Raw genomic sequence first — 18835 nt, 5'->3', positions numbered from 1 at the left:
TAAACATTGTTGTATTTGCCGTCTGTTATCACCGAAAGGACAAGAAGAGACAACACTATCCTAGTGTTGAGGGAAAATATAGGCAGAAAGACCTGGGTAGTCACGAATTGGAGAGTAAAACTTGCGCCAAGACGAGAAACAATCCCCAGATGGTCTGACTGCCATTCTGTAGTAGAGGAACTATCTCCATGTAAATATATTTGTCGTGTTACAAAGAAATGAAATATAGGTTAACGCTGCAATATCTATCCCAACCGTATTAAAGTTATTATAGTTATTATTTTAAAACGCCGTATAGTAGTATTCGTGCACACTTTGTAACCCACTCTAACATGCGATCGGTTAGTTTCTTATATCATTTATATAATCAAATGTACCAGAATTATTTTCATTATGCAATGCCAATGGAGGCATACGTCATGTGAACCCTCTCCCCTCTCTCTCTGTCTGCAAGATACTAACTAGACTGTCTCTTACGGTGATAATGTTGCGTGTAATGATGTCACGGCTGTGTTGACACCGGGTGATACCTAAATGTCTTAATCAATGTTTTATCTTTTGATATAGCAGAGAGTTGCAGAACGATTTCGGAGTGCCACATGAGGAATGGAAGTGTAGGTATTTCCCACCTGTATCGGTCAGTGACGACCATGGCTTGACATATCACTGACAGAATCAGATGGTTTCTGTGGGAATGCTGACATGTCACGGCTTGTAGTTATACTCCACATCAGCTCGTGCCAATGTTATCATCATGGCCGCTTCATTGTTTCCCGCTAGTTTTTTTTTGTCTCTGGATATTGTTAGTGCTTCAATTGTAGATAATAATGCTAGCTATATATACTGGACTATTTGATTGAAAGGGACTCATGAGAATGTAATTACTCGAAATGCGTTGATGATAATGATGATAATTATTTACTTTTAATTCAATGATGGAATTCATTGAGAACAGATTGATTGATTGTTACATGAAATCAATTATTTCCTATCACACCATATTGGTTTCAGCAATCCAACAGTTCTGCAAGAGCGTCTGGCTCAATCACAATTATGTAGAAAGTTACACAATAAGGACCTTCCCACGACTTTGTTCTTAGACCACAGCCTTCCTGTCACTTCGCCCTTCCTTAGACTATGGTTGTTGTTAGCATCATCATCTGTGGTTGGAAGTAGACCAGAAAACACGTGGGGATCATCGTGACTTAATCATAGGGCGTTATGGGCATGGGAAAGTTGTGAGTTTTGAATGAAGTGTTAATCATCTTCAGTATTCACTGTTTCGGTACTGATAGGGAGTACTATCAAATAAAATGCTTCTCCTTAGTTCATTATAATTTATGCTGTTCTTCTGTAAATGGTATACTCATGTATTTTCATAATTTACAGGGCTTACCTTGTTTATCTACTGCCATTATGTTTCCCGGCAGGGAAAAAGTATTGTCAATTTGTTTCTGCTGGTGTGTTCTTCTTTCTTCTTCTTCTTAGAGTTCAATGGAATTCTATAGAATTTTTATCCGCGCCTTCAAAGAGGGTTATAGCTTGGGAAGGGGTTAATAGATCGTCATGATATTTAGAATGTAGATAGCCTAGGAGATGCTTTACATAATCAAATACTAAACAAGCAATTCGGGGGCAAATTTACATGATTAATGAGGGCAGTTTATAAATCCAATGCATTTCATAATAGGATACTCAACCGTATAACGAATGTAACTGAAACAAGACTGGCAATAAAAATGTATTATTGCCATGACGACGATTGAGGGTACAACAATACAGCTCAAATCAGAAATAGACTGGAACTTCCCTGTCGCACTATCCCTGGCACAATATACTAGCCCACCTGTAACATAAACCTACAGCCAGCAGAAATGTACTATCCCCGGTACAGCACAATGGTCTGCCAGTGACCTAAACCTACAGCTTAGCACTACAGAAGTCTTCCTGTCTGCCTGTGGCGTATGGCTTGAACAAGCTCTAGAAAAGAATATGTATCCTTCATAACATAACATAACATAACAACCAAGACAACGTGATCCATTGTGGAGAGTTCCCTGTCTAGTTTCAAAGGACAAATTCCTCCAGGGAGCAAGTGTGACCTACATTCCACCATTGCATACCAGAGATACATCTGGAACAGATTTGGGGGGGGGGGAGGGCTTGCATACCCAGCATACTGCATTCCTGTGGAAATGCCTGTGCAATTCCTAGAATTTTTGCAGACTGAATGCAAAATATACCACTTGACGACTCCCCTGAGGCGTCGTCAAAAAGAGAAACACCATCGTGACCTAATTTGCACAATTAATGAAAAAATATAGTAGCATAGTGCAGCAACGTTAAGTTGGCCATTATCAAACATAGATAATGCAACTTTGAGGATGGTTTTCATTATTGATGAAAGTTACAATAGTTTTATTTTCTTAGACTTTAATGCTTAAAATCATAGTGTTATTTAGGTGGAGAAGATGATCAAGTGAAATAATTTAGGACCTCATGTGTGTGATAAGGGACATTTACAATAGGTCACTCATCATTCAGGAGACCACCTTTTTCGTTAACAGCAATGCACTGCAAGCATACATTGCGCAAAACCACCATGCAGGCTAATGACTAGAAAACGAATACTTATACACATCAATAATACTGATAAACAATAAAACCGTCGCCATGGTAATTTTTTTTATTGCCACACTTATAACTGCCATGAATATGGAAGTATTCATGGAAGTAATAGAATGTAGCTTGGGACTTTAGGACAATGTGTGACAAGTTTGAGCCCCCTAACATTTGATTTACAGGGGTATTTTGGCAAAGCATTCCAATCAGGGTAACTGAAGAAAGGAACGACAGATTAGCACCATTTTAGGCATGCAGGTAGCTTAGACAAAGATGTACACAATGATATGCATTTCTGCTGATGAGGATTTTTTAAGCATAACGATTGAGGATATTGTGTGATGCCATTGTAACCCCTTTGGTAACCAATGGTTTAGTCTAACTGGGACATAATGTAACCATGTGTCAATCTGGCTGACAAGCAGATGGATGGTTGTTTTATTCCTCAATGGTAAAGGGTTGGGCTTTCATTCACATGTTGAAGTTAAGTTTAAGTTGAACATTATTACTTTCAGTTGTCAAGATAATTTACAGGTGATTGATATATTGATAAGGTGCATAAATAAAAAAAAGGAACATTGATAGAACCATAGATAGATTTGCATAATTCATTAAGAATTCTGATGTTTCCAGAGTTTTTCATAGCAAGACTTCAATACCTCAATGCTTTATAGGCTGTGATACCATGTTTTGTTGCTTTATTTCTTGTTACAACATTAATGGTGTCTAATTTAGCCATCTTTTTTGCCTTATCTCATTTTTTTTGGCATTCAATGTCATTCTGATGATGTCATTCATAAAAAGTAATTACTAAGGCCTTAACAGATACTAATTATGTACTAACTAAATAATGTTAACATGAACATTACCACATGCATGGATTATGCAAATTAGAAAATAAATTGAATATTTTTTTTTCAAATCTCTAGATGTTTAACGGAAGTATGAGGTCTCCGAACTCTCGTTGTTTTTGGTATTGCTTTGCACTGATAGGTTACCTTTTTGTCAGCTGGGGATTAAGCTCTAACAATATCTGTCATTTCCCGCCAATTATTACCTTTAAGGTAGTATTATTTCACCTAAGCATTAGGCACTGAATTAACTTGTCATTCTTCTTCTTCTTCCATGTACGCGTCTCAACTTCATAAGTTGAAGACTCCGGACGTGGATTCGGACAAGGGTCTTTTGGTCTTAGTTGGGTGATCGCTTTTTGATTTTGTTCATTATGTTTGGGCTAAGCACAGGTCACATGTTAACAATCATATTCATATATAGTATATACCATACTTATAAACGTCTAATATACTCTAGTACATTCGACGTCCTCTCGCCTCTTGGCAATTGTACGTATGTAGGAAGCTGTATAATTGATCTGGGTTAGTTTATTAAGGAATGTAAACTTCCCTTTATGTACAAGTAGAAAACAAAGGAGGGTGAGGTAAACTAAAGAACATCTGCAGAAGAAAATTACATCTTAGGTCATAGCGACTTCACTTGGCAGTGCAGCGAAACTTCACGTTTTGATATCTCGTGTTCTGAACAAGCCGTTGTCACCGATTGTTGGTTGGTAGATAGCTCTTTACAACAAGAGGAAAGAAGCTGTGGCATGAAACATGTGCCATGTAACTGAAAAAGACAAATATCAGTAGACATCAATTATGCAAACGTATACCCAATGTAATCATTGAGAAAATACTATGATACCATAATGGTTAATGATGGAAATTTCAATCTTGCAGCAACTGGAAGCTAAGTAAAAGTAGACATTATCAGGCAAATATTATGCAAATCAGGTTCTCATTTGCATAATGAATAGTTCATACTACAAAACTAACTTTCCCTGACATAAGACTTTCATACTTTGAAAAACATAAAAACTGAAGAACATATTGCGTTATTTGGTTAGAGAAGATCAATTGCTAATTTATTCTGATGAGGACCTTATTTGTATCATCACAGAAAAAATACATCAGTCGTTAAGTTTGTTTATATATAGAAAGCAGTTAACTTATCCAAACGCTTATCATCTGCGCAATTCGTTTAGAACACATAATTTGCATTTCAGACAAAAACAGGATAGCTTATTTAAGAGCCGTAGATGCGTTTTTCCTGAAGCCTTCTTTTCTACAACTTGTGCTTTTTTTTGGAAGAGAAGATGGTCAACTAAATTAGATATACTTTTACGAATGAGGACCGTATTTGAGGTCCTTTTTTGAATTATCAATGATAAACATGTATTCGACTTGGTTAACATCAGTAATAAGGTTTCAGGTTGTGGTGCTCTAGTTGCATTAAAAAATTAAGAATCTGAATCTGAAAAGTTGTACAAATCAGGTTTTACCAGATTTCACGATCTAACAAAGATGCACCTTCCCCTGTCACAGAACTGACAAGAATGGTAGCCTAGAACAAGGATTTTCATCCGTGAAATTTGTTAATTGCAACGTCTCAGTCGATTGGTTCTGATAACGAACCTCCGTCCAGCCAATTTTACGTCCTGCCGATGTGCCCTTCGCACAATTTTGCGGTCGATTTCACGTCTTTCCCTACATACAAATTGGACATTATCCACTGAATAGGATCAATTTAGGTACCTACATCCTTTTTTTAACCCATACATGTATCCATGTTAATTAAGAGTCAATAAAGTGTGCATTTTTAAATACTTATTCATTCCATAATATGCAAGAGTTTTCTGACTAGTTTGGAAGCTTGCCTTACGAATTTCACGTCAGTATCAGATTTGAGGCAAAGACTGTTAGATATAGGACTCACTTTCATGTAGTCACAATAGACTATACATTCCCCTCTGGATCACGTGAGGTGTGAACTGTTTTACCCATGTTCCATATCAATGAAGTGGGTAGCTGCTGATTGATGTCTACGGATTACCCTTACGTACAAAGAGAGGGTACACGTACAGTGGTTTGGGGCATGTGATGTCTTTATTCTGCTCTGCATGTAGAGGCTTTTTGGTCGCACAAAGACATCAACCGAACAAGCCGAACGTAGTGAGGTGGCACAGGTATGGGGAAGGTGTATTGTATTGAAGTAAATTACAAGGTATGTGACTAAAGGTTTAATTTCGCAAGAACGGTCTAGGACTAGTGAAGATCTCACTGCAGGACGCCGTCGGGCATACTTAAACAGCATAGAGTCAGGTTGGAATCGGGTGCGTCGGCATGGACCTCTAAGTTACACGTTACGAAAAACGGCATTTAAGCATGCTTAAACTATACTTAACGTTGACGTATTTTTCTTCTTTACGGACCTTTACACCTCTTATACGAGTACGTAAAGATTAGAGTAACGTGGTCTTTACGTAGGTGCGGATGTAGGTTGGATTCGGCCCCCCTTCATATTTTCAAAACGGCTTACTGAACGTCACCAAATTTGCAGGGGGTGTTATGCTCGTCGAGTTTTATAATTACTAACATTTTTATATCATTATGATGTAATATGACGAACGTATTTAATTGATTTTTTTGGCTAAAACGGGGAATTACCATAATACCTAAATATCTCACTCAAAAAGTTAAGAATAACAGTTTCTTATCAATATTTAAGTGTTATGAGACTTCTGTTGTCAAAAGCTGACGCAACGACTTCGAAATGACGTCATAGAATGACGTCATCAATAGTTTAGCTATCCGCCATCTTGGATTATCGACCTTAAACGTCTTAAGATACAACGTATAATGCTAAAACCACATAGAAAGAGATAAAAGGTTCGTTTGAATGTTTTCTGTAAGAAAATACCAAGTAGTGATGAAATCCGAGTGTAGATCAGCTGGTTATACTTTTCATCATGATATTGTCGGCCATCTTGGATTTTGACCAATCACTCATCTCATTAGCATAATTTATGAATATTCAATTATAGATGTTCAACTAAGATGTGTTAGATCTTAAAGATACATAAAAAAGTCAAGTTTAGGAAGAAAATCTTAAAACCCCATAGTTTAAACCCAAATTAGTGATTTTTGTAAAATTTGCCTTTCAGAAACCCGTTGCCATGGCAACACAAAAATTAGAAACTTACTCTTTTTTTTTGTAACTTGTTACCAACAATAATCTAGGAAAAAGTCACCAAGTTTGGTTATTCTAGCACTAGCCGTTCGGGAGCTATACGACGTCAAAGTTGGCGCGGCACTTTTAGCCCCCCCCCCCCCCCCAGTCTGGATAGGGTAAAGATGCCTAAAGTTCCCGTAGATGTTTATGAATTTTAGGGACGGTTTAAGCTAAAAAAAATGAAACGGGGATGGTGTCCCTCCGTTCGCTTAAACTGTGCATAATAAAGACTAAACATGCCGTATGTTAATGCAACATTTCATACAAGTTTAAGGAACATATAAGCTACATGGGTGAGGTTCCCCTGCTTGCGTAAACTAGCGGAGAAAAAGATTAAACATGTCTTATGTTTAATAGAAAAAGGCAACATTTGATATACGTCTTGGGAAGATATATTAAAGCAAAACGATGGAGGTGTCCCGCTTGTTCACTTAAACTGCGCGGACAGATAGATTAAACAGAAAAACGCAACATTTCATACACATTTTGGGAAGATATCCAAGAGGTGTCCCTCTGTTCTCCAATGGTCATTAACCTTGTACCTTGTAATGGAGAGACGTAGTTTGGCAGTATTAACACAAAACTTTACCATTGCTATAAGACAGAATAAACGGAATATCTTATAAAACTTTGGGGTGGCATAAACCTTTTCTGCAACTAGATCTGTTTTGTATATCAATTGCTATCCAGTGGCACTGACGACAGACATTTGATGATGTCTGAAATGTCTGACCGTTTTCAAACTGATATCCAGTCTCTTCAGTAACTGATTTTTGGGCGTATCTTTTATCTGGATGTCTAAGTTTTGTCTACATAAAGAGAACTAATGTGGTGGTTTAAAAAAGGAAGTACATCAAATTTTTCTTTGGTGTAGAATTCATTCATTGATTAGAATTGGAAGTTCATATACCGTTATCTAGGACTGTTATTGTTCTCGCCAGGCACATATTCTTTGGCCAAAAAGCAATTGTCTTTAAAGGCACGCAAAGCTGCTTTCAGTATCACCCCCCTTTTCATAAATCATCATTCCCTAAACCCCTACTTAAATTTTATGATATATGTACTAAATCTATAATGTTGTCTGCCTATGAGACCTGGGGCAAGGATTATTCAAATGACAATTGTCCTGTTGAAATAACTCAGAGTCTCTTTTCACTAGTTCTCATTGAAATGTCAAAATTGGCATTTTTGGGGTCGAAAATAAATCGGCTTTATTTCAGTGAAAACTACCTGTTAACATTATTGGCTACATTATTAAGGCAGACTTCCTAGGGAAATTTAAAAAGTGGGCAGCATTTTTGCACCGGGTCAGACAGCATGCTTAGAAAGCATAAAACAATGGCAACGTTTGTTACAGTCGTTTATTCAGATAATTTTGTAAGCAAGGTGAGATACAAGTGGCAGTCAATGACCCTTTTTTTGTTGCTTTTTTTAGAAAACCAGAAAAACTGTAAGCGTCACAAAAACGGCCATTTCTAGTCATATACGTGGATAATATAACCATGGCAACCATCGTACTCGTGTCATGCTGTCTATAATTTGCTCAATATCAAGTCGTAAAGTCAGGCGACAGCATTTCAATGAGAACGAGCCTTTTGTATGGTAAAATATCACAAAGTGCATGTGAGCTTGAAGATAGTATAGCTGGAGATTGAAAAGATGTTTGACCCTATTCAGACTGAGACTTTTGGGCATTCCCTGGCCAGGGGGTGTGATTTCGAAACGGCCCACTGTAAGATCACCAAATTTGCGTCTGTATTATGTACACATGTACACCAGCTTCGCGGCACGCGGCTCGCGGCACGGCATGCAGCACCTGGTCATATTTCACTGAACGACCCGGTTGCAGGGGGTGATGTGCTCGTTTTGTTTTATAATTCCTGAAATTTTTAGATCATTATGACGTAATATTATGTGATTATGACATCAGTAATTGATTTGTAGGGCTAAAAAGGGGAATACCCATAATACCTAAACATATCACACAGAAAGTTAACAATAACGGTTTCTTATCAATAAATCATCCCCCCTATAGGCCCTCGTAATTTCGAAACGGGTTACTGTACGATCACCAAATTTACATCTGTATCTGTATCTTTAAAGCCGGTGTCACAGCGTTCTCGTCCCCCTCCCCTTAGCGTTCTCGTCCCCCACCCCCTAGCGATCTCGCCTCCTCCCCTCCTTTAGCGCTTTCGACCGGTAATATACTGCATCTGGGAGTGACATAGTTGATGTGTTACCCAATACCTATATGGCACCTTATTACCGTAAGATGTGATACCTGGCAAGTCGACACTATATTGTTCGGTTCAAACTTCAAAGATATTGAAATGAAAAAGACCATTTTTTTCAGCTGAGGTAGCTTTAAAGAATAGTGCTTAAGTATTGCGAACGTATAAATCAACACCGTCTATGGTACAGAATACGTCAGCTATATGTTTTCAATTTGTCACAGTATTTTCTTTCTCGTGTTGGAAACATTTCCAATTAAAGCACTAACAAAAACACAAGACTAGTGAACAATAGTTTCTCATTATAAACACTATCTACGCGCAAGTTGATATACCTGTTTCTAAATGCTACAGAGTCAGAGACACTGGTAAATTACCAGTCTTAACGCACCAGTCCTAAATACTAGAAAAACAGTCAGGTTGAAGGTGAAGATACCCCTTGGCCAGGTGCAATATTCCAAAATGTGCATTATTCTAATGAATAGCTTATTTGCATAATTAATAAAGACATTACATAGTTCTTTTGTGGTCAATTCATGGTAGAGACTTCATATTGGAGATGTATAGGTTGCTTGAGGACAGGTGAATACAATGAAATATATCTTATGTTGAGACTCAGGTATATGCAATATATGCAACCCTCCTTGTCCGAAACAAGTTCAACTATCTTATTACCGTGTAATTACGTTAATATTAATACTATGGATGGAGTTATGTATCAAACTCGTGTACTTATATCATTCTGAAACTGCATTTTGTGATTTATACCAATCACCTTCTAAATTGTCATGTAAACCCGTTTTAAACCCGAAATCGCTAAAGGGGGCGAGAGAGGGGGCAAGATCACTGGTACCGTCAGAAAATGCCCACCTCCTATAATTTGCTATCTAGAGAAATAACAATCAAATTGGGGAAAAAGACGTGCTATGTGGCAAAATGGCGGTGGCAAACTGACAATGTAGCGAAATAAAGTGGTAACCTAACGAGGTTAGGCCGTGCAGGCTATGCCGTCAGCTGCCCATGGCGTAAATATTGAAAACTTACCTAGTCATTGTAATTGATTCCTCACCTTGATGAAGCTTGGTAATTGCATTTAAAACGAGCAAATCTTAATTATCTGGAATTTTAGTCGCTTTGGCGTCAACTTTCTTTAGGGTTGAGTTGATTTAATTATTCTGAGCACGTTACCCAAAGGACACGTGATGACTCGAGTAATACATTTGATTGTCTGGCAAGCAATATCGGCCCCGGTCTCGGGTCGACTGGAGGCTCTTAAAGTAAATGGCATCTTTTATTCCCCTCACGAAGTAATCCGGATCGGTGGCCAATATTCGTATTTCGCCCAAGTTGAGAAATGTGCAGTGATTCTGTATGTATGTGCTTGCTGTGGCGAGACCAAACTAGGTCTCGTGTGCTCCAAGAGGCTAGGAGAATTTAGGCTTAGTTTTGCCCATGGGTGAAAAATATTCTTCAGTATTAATGCCCAGCGATAGATAACTCCACACTTATCTTCCTTCCTTGTTTTGTCTTTATGGTGCAACTAACAACTGTCATATAGTGTTGGATAATGTCGCAATGAAGGACGCGATTTGAGCCCACCAGCCGACACTCAAACGAGATGGAGGCCGATATCGCTTGCCAGGCAAGAAGATTATAACTTGAGTCACGTGACCTTAAAGTCACGTGCTCAGGGAATCGATCACCTCATTCCTGACGAAGGTTGACGTAATTCGACTGTTGACGTAATTCGGGTAGAGCTACATTTGCTTTTCTAGAATGAAAACATCAAACGTCATCATGGACCAAAAGAATCTTAGATATCTTCTTCAACGCTCCTTTAAATGAGATCTTTAGAAACCGCTTTGCATACATTTGTACTCATGTCTTCTCACAATACAAGACGCAACAAAACGTTGCCTGAGCTGCTCAATCTCCGGCTGTCGGGAGCTAATTGCTCCGCTGAGGCGATTTAGTCCGGCTATAACGTGATACAGTATATCGATTGTTTTACATGTCTTTATTGTCGCTTGTTGTGTTGTATTAGCCTTTTCAGCAGTAGTGAATATAGAATGGACAACGTCTTGTAGGCTCAGAAATGTGTAAAGGATGTCTGGACGTAAATAATATCATTTATCATATGCGAGAACGATATGGGACGATTTACCAACGTCTGATGAAAGCAAGTTTCTCATTGCCATTCACTCTACAATGATGAGTTTCGAAATACACATGTACACGACATGTCAAGTAACTTTAACAACTATAGGAAACATACCTAGCTTTCGCGATCATATTCAAACTTTTACCATATAATGGCAGCTATATATACATACATGAAGATATGGACATTCAGTTCCAGGTAAGACAGAATCGGCTGTGCATCGATGAAAAAGTAACTTGATATAGCCCCTCACGCGTCACTTTTCATAAAAAGAATACTATCACCGTTACAAAGAAGACTTATTATTCATCATAATACTTGGAATAACGAACACACATACAGAGACTGGGGTAAAGTTTCTAGTATAATTGACAGAGACTAACGACTGAATGCATGACAGTCCATAAATAGTTCTAATAGGATATACTGTTGCTATCAGACTTATCAATTCGAATCACTTGCTGCTTGATCCGGTGCAGCACATGTGGACACTCAGTGGTTAGAATGTATGCATTTATCTTTATCACCATAGCCAAAAGAAGTTTGAATACCAAAAACAGAGATCTTATTCCATCATGGCAACGATCAGATATATTTGTATCTGATTGATACTGTTTGATGGTCTGAAATGAAGACAATAATGGCACCAAGGAAAACATTGCTTGTTTCATCTGAGACACTACATTGTGATCAACAGAACCGTACAAACTTCAGGCTGAAGAATATTTCTCATTGAATGTGCTTGGTCGAGTTTCTTTTCCTTTGATAAGTTTTTATATAACTTTACTGGAACACTCTGCCAGTTCGGTCGTTTCCAATTGGCATTCTCCGTTCGGGCCGATGGTGCAGTCTTCCAGCTCCAGAGCCTTGATGACTTCCCGGACGTCCGTGACTTTTAACCTCACTCTTTCCTGAGCATTTTCTTCAGAATACCTGATGGGTTTGTTGTTTCTTCTATGATAGCAGACGGCAAAAACAACAACATTCAGAAAGAATAGCGATGTCCCCACAGCTATGACTATACTGAGTTCCGAAGAATTGCCAGGTTTCTTCCGTACCCATGTGATGTCCTTGCCGGGCCATGAGATGTCCTTCGCGCTTGGATCCCTTGTTGGAATGGCGATGAATGGCATGCACGTTGTTCTAACTGTGTCCGAATGTGATTTCATTGGAATCCATGAAGATGGCTTCTTTCCTGCACCATCCCCGTCTCCACCAGTATTGTGGCCCGTTTCCAAAAGTTCACAAAGTTCATTTGCGTCTTTCACCAAAGCAGACTCAGAATTCCTGACCTGCTTCGGCCGCAATAGTTTGGGGACAAGTTCCACCCAAAAGGCGACTCTTTGTGACCGATACCCTTTTGGCACCCGAGGTTTCATACCAAAGTACATGTAAAAGTCACTGTCATTGTCAGCTCGGTAGGACAGCCACTCCACCTCTTCATATCGATTGGGTCTCTCATGCACAAATCTCGTCTTCTGCACAATAGGCGAGTTTGGATCCCTGTTAGAGAAAGACACAGAATGATATAGGTTAGCACTATTTACGGAAAATTGAGCCATACTCCCTGTTTTAGAATGCGTTCAACCTGATGATAAGAGTTCGGCGACCCCATACCTACCTTATGTGTAGATTTAGTGCAAATGACTTATATTAAACTAAAAAGGCCGACATTTGCTTGAGGGCAAATACAGTATATTTCAGCCATACCCCTTCCCTAATATTGGACTGTTTCAAGTCACCCCTGCGCAAAAATGGAACATTGTTATCAGTAACTTATCCCTAAAATGGAACTAGTATTTTGAATTGATTCCAGGTCAAAACAGAGTTTGCCCTATATGAATTAGTAAGGAGGTATTTTATCAATCTATCCTATCATTCTATCTGTACAACAAGTTATGAAAATATACCTTATGTAGTGCATGTATGTATACCAATATCAGAGCGAATCGGATCGCTGTTTACCAAGAAATATAGAAACATATATCGTGACTTACCCGCTTTTAGCGAAGTTTGTCCAGTATGTCATGATGGCGGCACTAAGCATAATCTCAGACTTTGTGTAGTTGGAATCTCTGTAAATCCGCAATCCCACCAGTGGAGCACCAAACACAAAGGGCATGTCCTCACTATGCGCCGCCTCTACCCACGGCGGGTTCGGGCTGGAGCTCGGTCTGTGGTTGAAGGTGTAGAAATACGTGCTTGTCTCATAGTTTTCATTAGAATGTAAGTTACCCAGTATAATAAGCGGCACGGCCACCTGGTGTTCCGTGAACATCCTGACCACTCCGTCCCTTCTTGTTCTATTGTTCTCCTCTCCCCAGTTCGTGTACATAAACGCCACAGCATCCTGGATCTCATTTTCTCTGTAGGGGTAAACTTGGTTGACGAAGTCACCGATGATCAACCGAAATCCTTCATCATCAATACCTTCGTCTACTCCGGGGAAATCTTCGACATACTTGTACCCGTCTTGTTCTGTCACGCCCACAAGAATGTCGTAGCTGCGGAACAGCTCCCCGCGCATCAGTGTTTTGGGATTGTCTGGGACGACGTCCCCATCTATGATCGGTCCAAACGTAGATTTGAAAGGATTCGGAGAACTTATCTCTACGGCGAGGAGATCTCTCCATGGTATCGTGCGTAAACATTCAACTCCCTATAAAAAATACGATCAAAACAGACGTTCATCAGCTTTGAGCAAGTCTTCATTCAACTTTACCTGAATTTGTCGGTTTTGCGTGGTGTTATTGTGCTGAAAAAGCTGGCTAAATAGCAACAAGCATTAAAATGTATCATATAGTTAATCGACTTACAAACGCGTGCGTAAATTGGCTACTTTGTACTCTATTCAGAACCCAGTTATGAATAAAAGCTCTTCAATCCCGTCCAATCTGAGTCACACACACAAATGCCAGGAATACTCATCACTCATCCAGTCACATGTCATAAATAATCCCCTCATATACAGACACATTTCATGAGCAACCCTGCACACGCGCACACGCACGCACGCATACACACACACGCGCGCACACACACACACACACACACACTTACAGACACATGTTTATTACCTTTGCCAACCGAGACAAATTATGCCAAAACTCCCAACGCATACAGATAGATATGATAAAAAAAAATCCCCAATCATACAGACACATGTCATAAACACCCCCCCCCGCTCATGACATGCAGACACATGTCATGAACTCTGTCCCCATACTGAGACACATGTCATGAATACTCCCCCATCGTACAGACACATGTCAATAATACTATTCCAACATTCAGACCCACTTGTCATGTATACACACTACAACAAAACACAAGCAAATAAGATTGACAATGGTCTTTTTTCGGTTTAAAAATCATGGTTAGTTGTGTTAGTAGAACAAAGCTTACTTTTGGGTACTTTATAAAGATATTGTTACATATTTGCTTCAAGCTAATATAACAAAATACATCGTTCGATAGAGAGCAGAACTGACCAGGGTTGTGTTGGGCCTGCAACAGGACACGTTCTCTGCCAGGAGGTTAGAAAAGCGCCTCGGGTCAGGAGACAGTGACCAGGAAGCTATGGCCGACCCACCCTGAAGAATCGCCCTTCGGAATAGACCTGTAGCACAATGGGTCAGGAGACACATGAGCAGCCGGTGGACCTGTGGCCTATCCCAGACCAATAATATCCGCGTTATATAAAACTTATGTAAGGTAACATGAATTGTATCTACTGATAGGAACACAAAAAGAGAAAAAAACACAGCTTGCTTTTGCAAACACATACAAGCAATTCCATTCCACTGGCGGTCTTAGATGATATTTGTAATGAGATATTCTGACGAAAATACTTCTTTTTTTGGCGACGCCTCAGGGGCGAGCCTAATAGTATCGTTTACGACCATTTGACAAGAATGCCCAGAACCTCGTGAATATCAGGAATTTTTCAACATGCATGTGTATTTGCATCATCACTTTAGAAGAGAATAACTCGGGAATCGGTAACGATCGGTAATTAATTTTAAAAAAATAAGCCACAGTATTCCATTACTACTAGGGCACTTAAACTTCACATATGTAATTAGAAAATAGAGAAATATCGATAGACATCAATTATGCAAATTTTACCTTATTTACATAATTAATGGGAAACTGTCATTATAGTGACAAAAATTCTATTCTTTAGACCTCCATTGTATATAATCAATGAGAAACATTTATGATGGGTCACTCATCATAAGAAATCATATTTCTTAACAGCAATAAAACAATCTTCATACATACAGCTAGGTGGAAGGATAGAACACAAATACAACACACCTACAACAACAATCATTAATACTTATAAACAATAAAACCGTCGCCATGGCAATAGTTTTAAATGCCACACTTTTTCTCAATTTTAACTTTGCCTCACGGTACTTGTTTGGTCTCGTGTCCGTACTCAGCCTAAGGAGGAGTTTACCTCCTGCCTTGGTCTGCATTCCCATGCAACCCGACTCCGAGAATATTTTATGAAAATAAAACCGTCGCCATGACAATAGTTTGTATTGCTACACTTATTTCAAGTAGTTGAAAATTAAATCATGAACATGAAACGTTATGAATAGACTTAGTCCTAGGAAAATGTCTTATTTCTGTTTACCGGGCCGACCCTAACAAAAAAATAGTCGACCGCAAGTAAGGAACGTTTTAAGGAACGTTTTTGACATCTTATTGATGGAATTCAAAGCAGCCTTCCTGCAATTCCTACCATGAAGAGACCATACAAATGTATGTAGGTCTTTGACCGTAGCGTTCAACAAGGCATTATTTATCAGACCAGTGTTTCTTTTAATCAGTGTCGTTGAATAAGTGTGTGGTCATCCAACAGTGCGTAATTACCTTCGCTAGAAGATTATATTTTCGGTAGCGCTTTCCAGCGTGTATGTGTGTGTGTGTGTGTGTGTGTATGTGTGTGTGTGTGTGTGTGTGTGTGTGTGTGTGTGTATGTGTGTGTGTATGTGTGTGTGTGTGTGCGTGTGTGTGTGCGTGTGTGTGTGTGTGTGTGTGTGTGTGTGTGTGTGCGTGTGTGTGTGTGTGGTGTGTGTGTGTGCGTATGTGTGTGTGTGTGTGTGTGTGTATGTGTGTGTGTGTGTATGTGTGTATGTGTGTGTGTGTGTGTGTGTGTGTGTGTGTGTGTATGTGTGTGTATGTGTGTGTGTGTGTGTGTGTGTGTGTGTGTGTGTGTGTGTGTGTGTGTGTGTGTGTGTGTGAGTTGATGTGAACATAACTCTCGAAGGCCTGGATGGATTGTCTTGATATTTGGTAAGTCTTCATGAGTATTAAAACGATTCGATTTTGGATACCCTAGCGTTAACGGCTCGTTCTCATTTAAATGTCGAAATGCTGTCGCCTGACTTTACGCCTTGATATGGAGCAAATTATAGACAATACCACTGGTACCTTCATTTTTCCACAACCCCAGTAATGTTTTACAAAAGATGCACCACAACATTCGTATAGTTTGATGGGTTAGAAGATTATTATAGCCACTGGTGGGATTTCAAACCCTAAAAAATGGCTGTCGCCTGAGAAGAAACGAAGAATTCAAATAGTAGCCAAAAATGTAACAATGCAGTTCCCAGAATGATTGTTCGACAGGTGAAACCAGCTACCCAGACCCTCTGCCCGATCACGTCAGATCGCTGTCACTGATCTTAGAGGCTGTGTGAGGTGGTTTATGCCTGTCGCCAAATTCTGTAACAAACGTTACCATCACTAGTATGATGGTTGCCACGGTTATATCATGCACGTATTAGACTAGAAATGGCCGTTTTTGTGACGCTGTACAGTTTTTCTGGCTTTCTAAAGAAACAAGAACGGGTTGTTGACTGTCATTTGTATCCCACCTTGCTTAACAAAATATTGTACAGAAATGACTGTAACAAACGTTACCATTGTTCGATGCTGTCTAAGCTTCCCATTTGACCTGGTGTAAAAAAGCTGCCCACTTTTCAAATGTCCCTAGGGACATCCACTTATACCTAAATGATGTAGTCAATAAGGTAAGTCCTTTCGAAGAAAATAGGGTCAAGTCTACTATTGTAACAAACGTTACAGGTAACGTTTGTTACATGCCCTGTAATGCATTACCAATGGGACCGAAAATAATAAGTTGCAATTTTTTGGGTATAGTTAAAAGAGGAATTTTCCTAAACAACCAGGTAGTTTTCAGTGATAACAAAGCCGATCTATTTTTCGACCCAAAAAATGCCATTTTCGACATTTCAATGAGAACGAGTGTAAAATAAATGATGCTTGATATAATTACGTGGTACTCATACAAATCGTCATCTAATTTACATCATGAATGAGGGAATTTCACAAACCCACTATGTTCCATGTGAGAATACTTTGACTTTTGACTCATGTAACCGAGAAAGAAAAGAACATGAATAGATTGACATATAATGCAAATAATACTTAATTAATGAGAAATGCCATAATTCCATAATAACATAAACGTTGTGACAAGATTTGAAGTGACAAGACGTGTAGCACAGACTATAAATCATTCATTCCAGTATTCAAGAAGTAAATTAGAATTATGTTAATTTACAAACTGTTCTCATTAATCATGCAAATTAGCCACTGATTTGTATGATTAGCACTTAATCATCTAAGGCATCTCCCAGTATACGTTCTAAATATCATGACGATCCATCAACCCCTTCGCGAAAAAAAAATCTAAAAATACCTATCGAATTGGCAAACGGACGTATTGGTATTAGGGCTAGCGCTTGATAATAGACTCCTGCTAATTTGGTGGTCCTATATTTCTGTCTGTACAGCCGAATAAAATAAAATAAAATAAAATCACTGTATACTGTTAGGCTAGCCCCTAGGGCGTAGCCAAAAAAGTAAAAAGCCAACAATAATGTGGAATTGACTCCAGACCATTACATGTTATACAATTTGTTAAAACAAGTCAAATATATCACTACGAGTGCCCCTATTTCCCTCAGACGAAGTGCGGGTCACGAAGACAATGAAGAATACAATAACAGATGACAGACTCACCGGCTGCTTCAGGTGCGAGGGTCAGAAGATTGATGTTAACCGCTCCTGTCTCAGGGCCAAATAGTGTAACGCGTGTAGGGTCACCCTTGAAATTAGCTATGTTGTCATTAACCCACCGTAGCGCCGCAATTTGGTCCATGAGTGCGTAGTTCCCCACGGCACTGTTGTCCGTGGTACTCAGGTACCCTGTAACGACAGTTAGAACGTTTAGAGGTAGTTCTCATTGAAATGTACCAAATACTATCCACAGCCTTGAAGACTTGATATGGAGCCAACTACAAACACCACTATTTTCTTCATTTTTTCACAACACCTATAATGTTTTACAAAAGACGCACCACAAGTGTTTTATGGCATGGAAGAAGCTATAGCCACGTGTGGGAATCTATACGTATACCCTTAAATGGCAAAAGACACCAGAAATTTAAATATCCAGAAATGAGATAATTGAGCTTCTAGAGTTGCTGTTGGTCAAGTGAAGCCAGTTACCCAGAACATTTGCCAGATCACGTCAGTTTGCTACTGTCACTGATCTTGTGCAAGGTACTTTATACCTCGTAAATTTGGTACCAAACGTTACCTACACAATAAGACGGCTGTGACGTTTATATTAACGTTACCACATAAAAGACTAGAAAGGGTCGTTTTTGGCGCTTTACCGTTTTCTGGCTCTCTAACGAAAGAAGAA

The 18835-nt window shown here is 39.1% G+C and overlaps 1 protein-coding gene across 3 annotated transcripts in view; it reads right to left on the bottom strand.

Annotated features, from left to right (window-relative positions):
- Nucleotides 1-10926: 10926 nt before the first annotated feature.
- Nucleotides 10927-18835, bottom strand: part of LOC118427788 (neuroligin-2-like) — a 29722-nt gene continuing 21813 nt past the window's right edge. For all 3 annotated transcript variants that reach the window (XM_035837719.1, XM_035837717.1, XM_035837718.1), the window contains 4 exons: nucleotides 18148-18333; nucleotides 14577-14704; nucleotides 13083-13744; nucleotides 10927-12588 (listed from right to left, as the gene is read on the bottom strand). In XM_035837719.1, coding sequence (XP_035693612.1) covers nucleotides 11859-12588; nucleotides 13083-13744; nucleotides 14577-14704; nucleotides 18148-18333 — 1706 coding nt within the window. In that variant the 3' untranslated portion in view covers nucleotides 10927-11858. The remainder of the gene's footprint in view (nucleotides 12589-13082; nucleotides 13745-14576; nucleotides 14705-18147; nucleotides 18334-18835) is intronic.

Source organism: Branchiostoma floridae, chromosome 12 (genome assembly GCF_000003815.2).
Source record: "Branchiostoma floridae strain S238N-H82 chromosome 12, Bfl_VNyyK, whole genome shotgun sequence".
NCBI classification, from domain to species: Eukaryota; Metazoa; Chordata; class Leptocardii; order Amphioxiformes; family Branchiostomatidae; genus Branchiostoma; species Branchiostoma floridae.
Note: the sequence above shows the minus strand (reverse complement) of the source record. Positions and strands in the feature narration are given on the sequence as shown.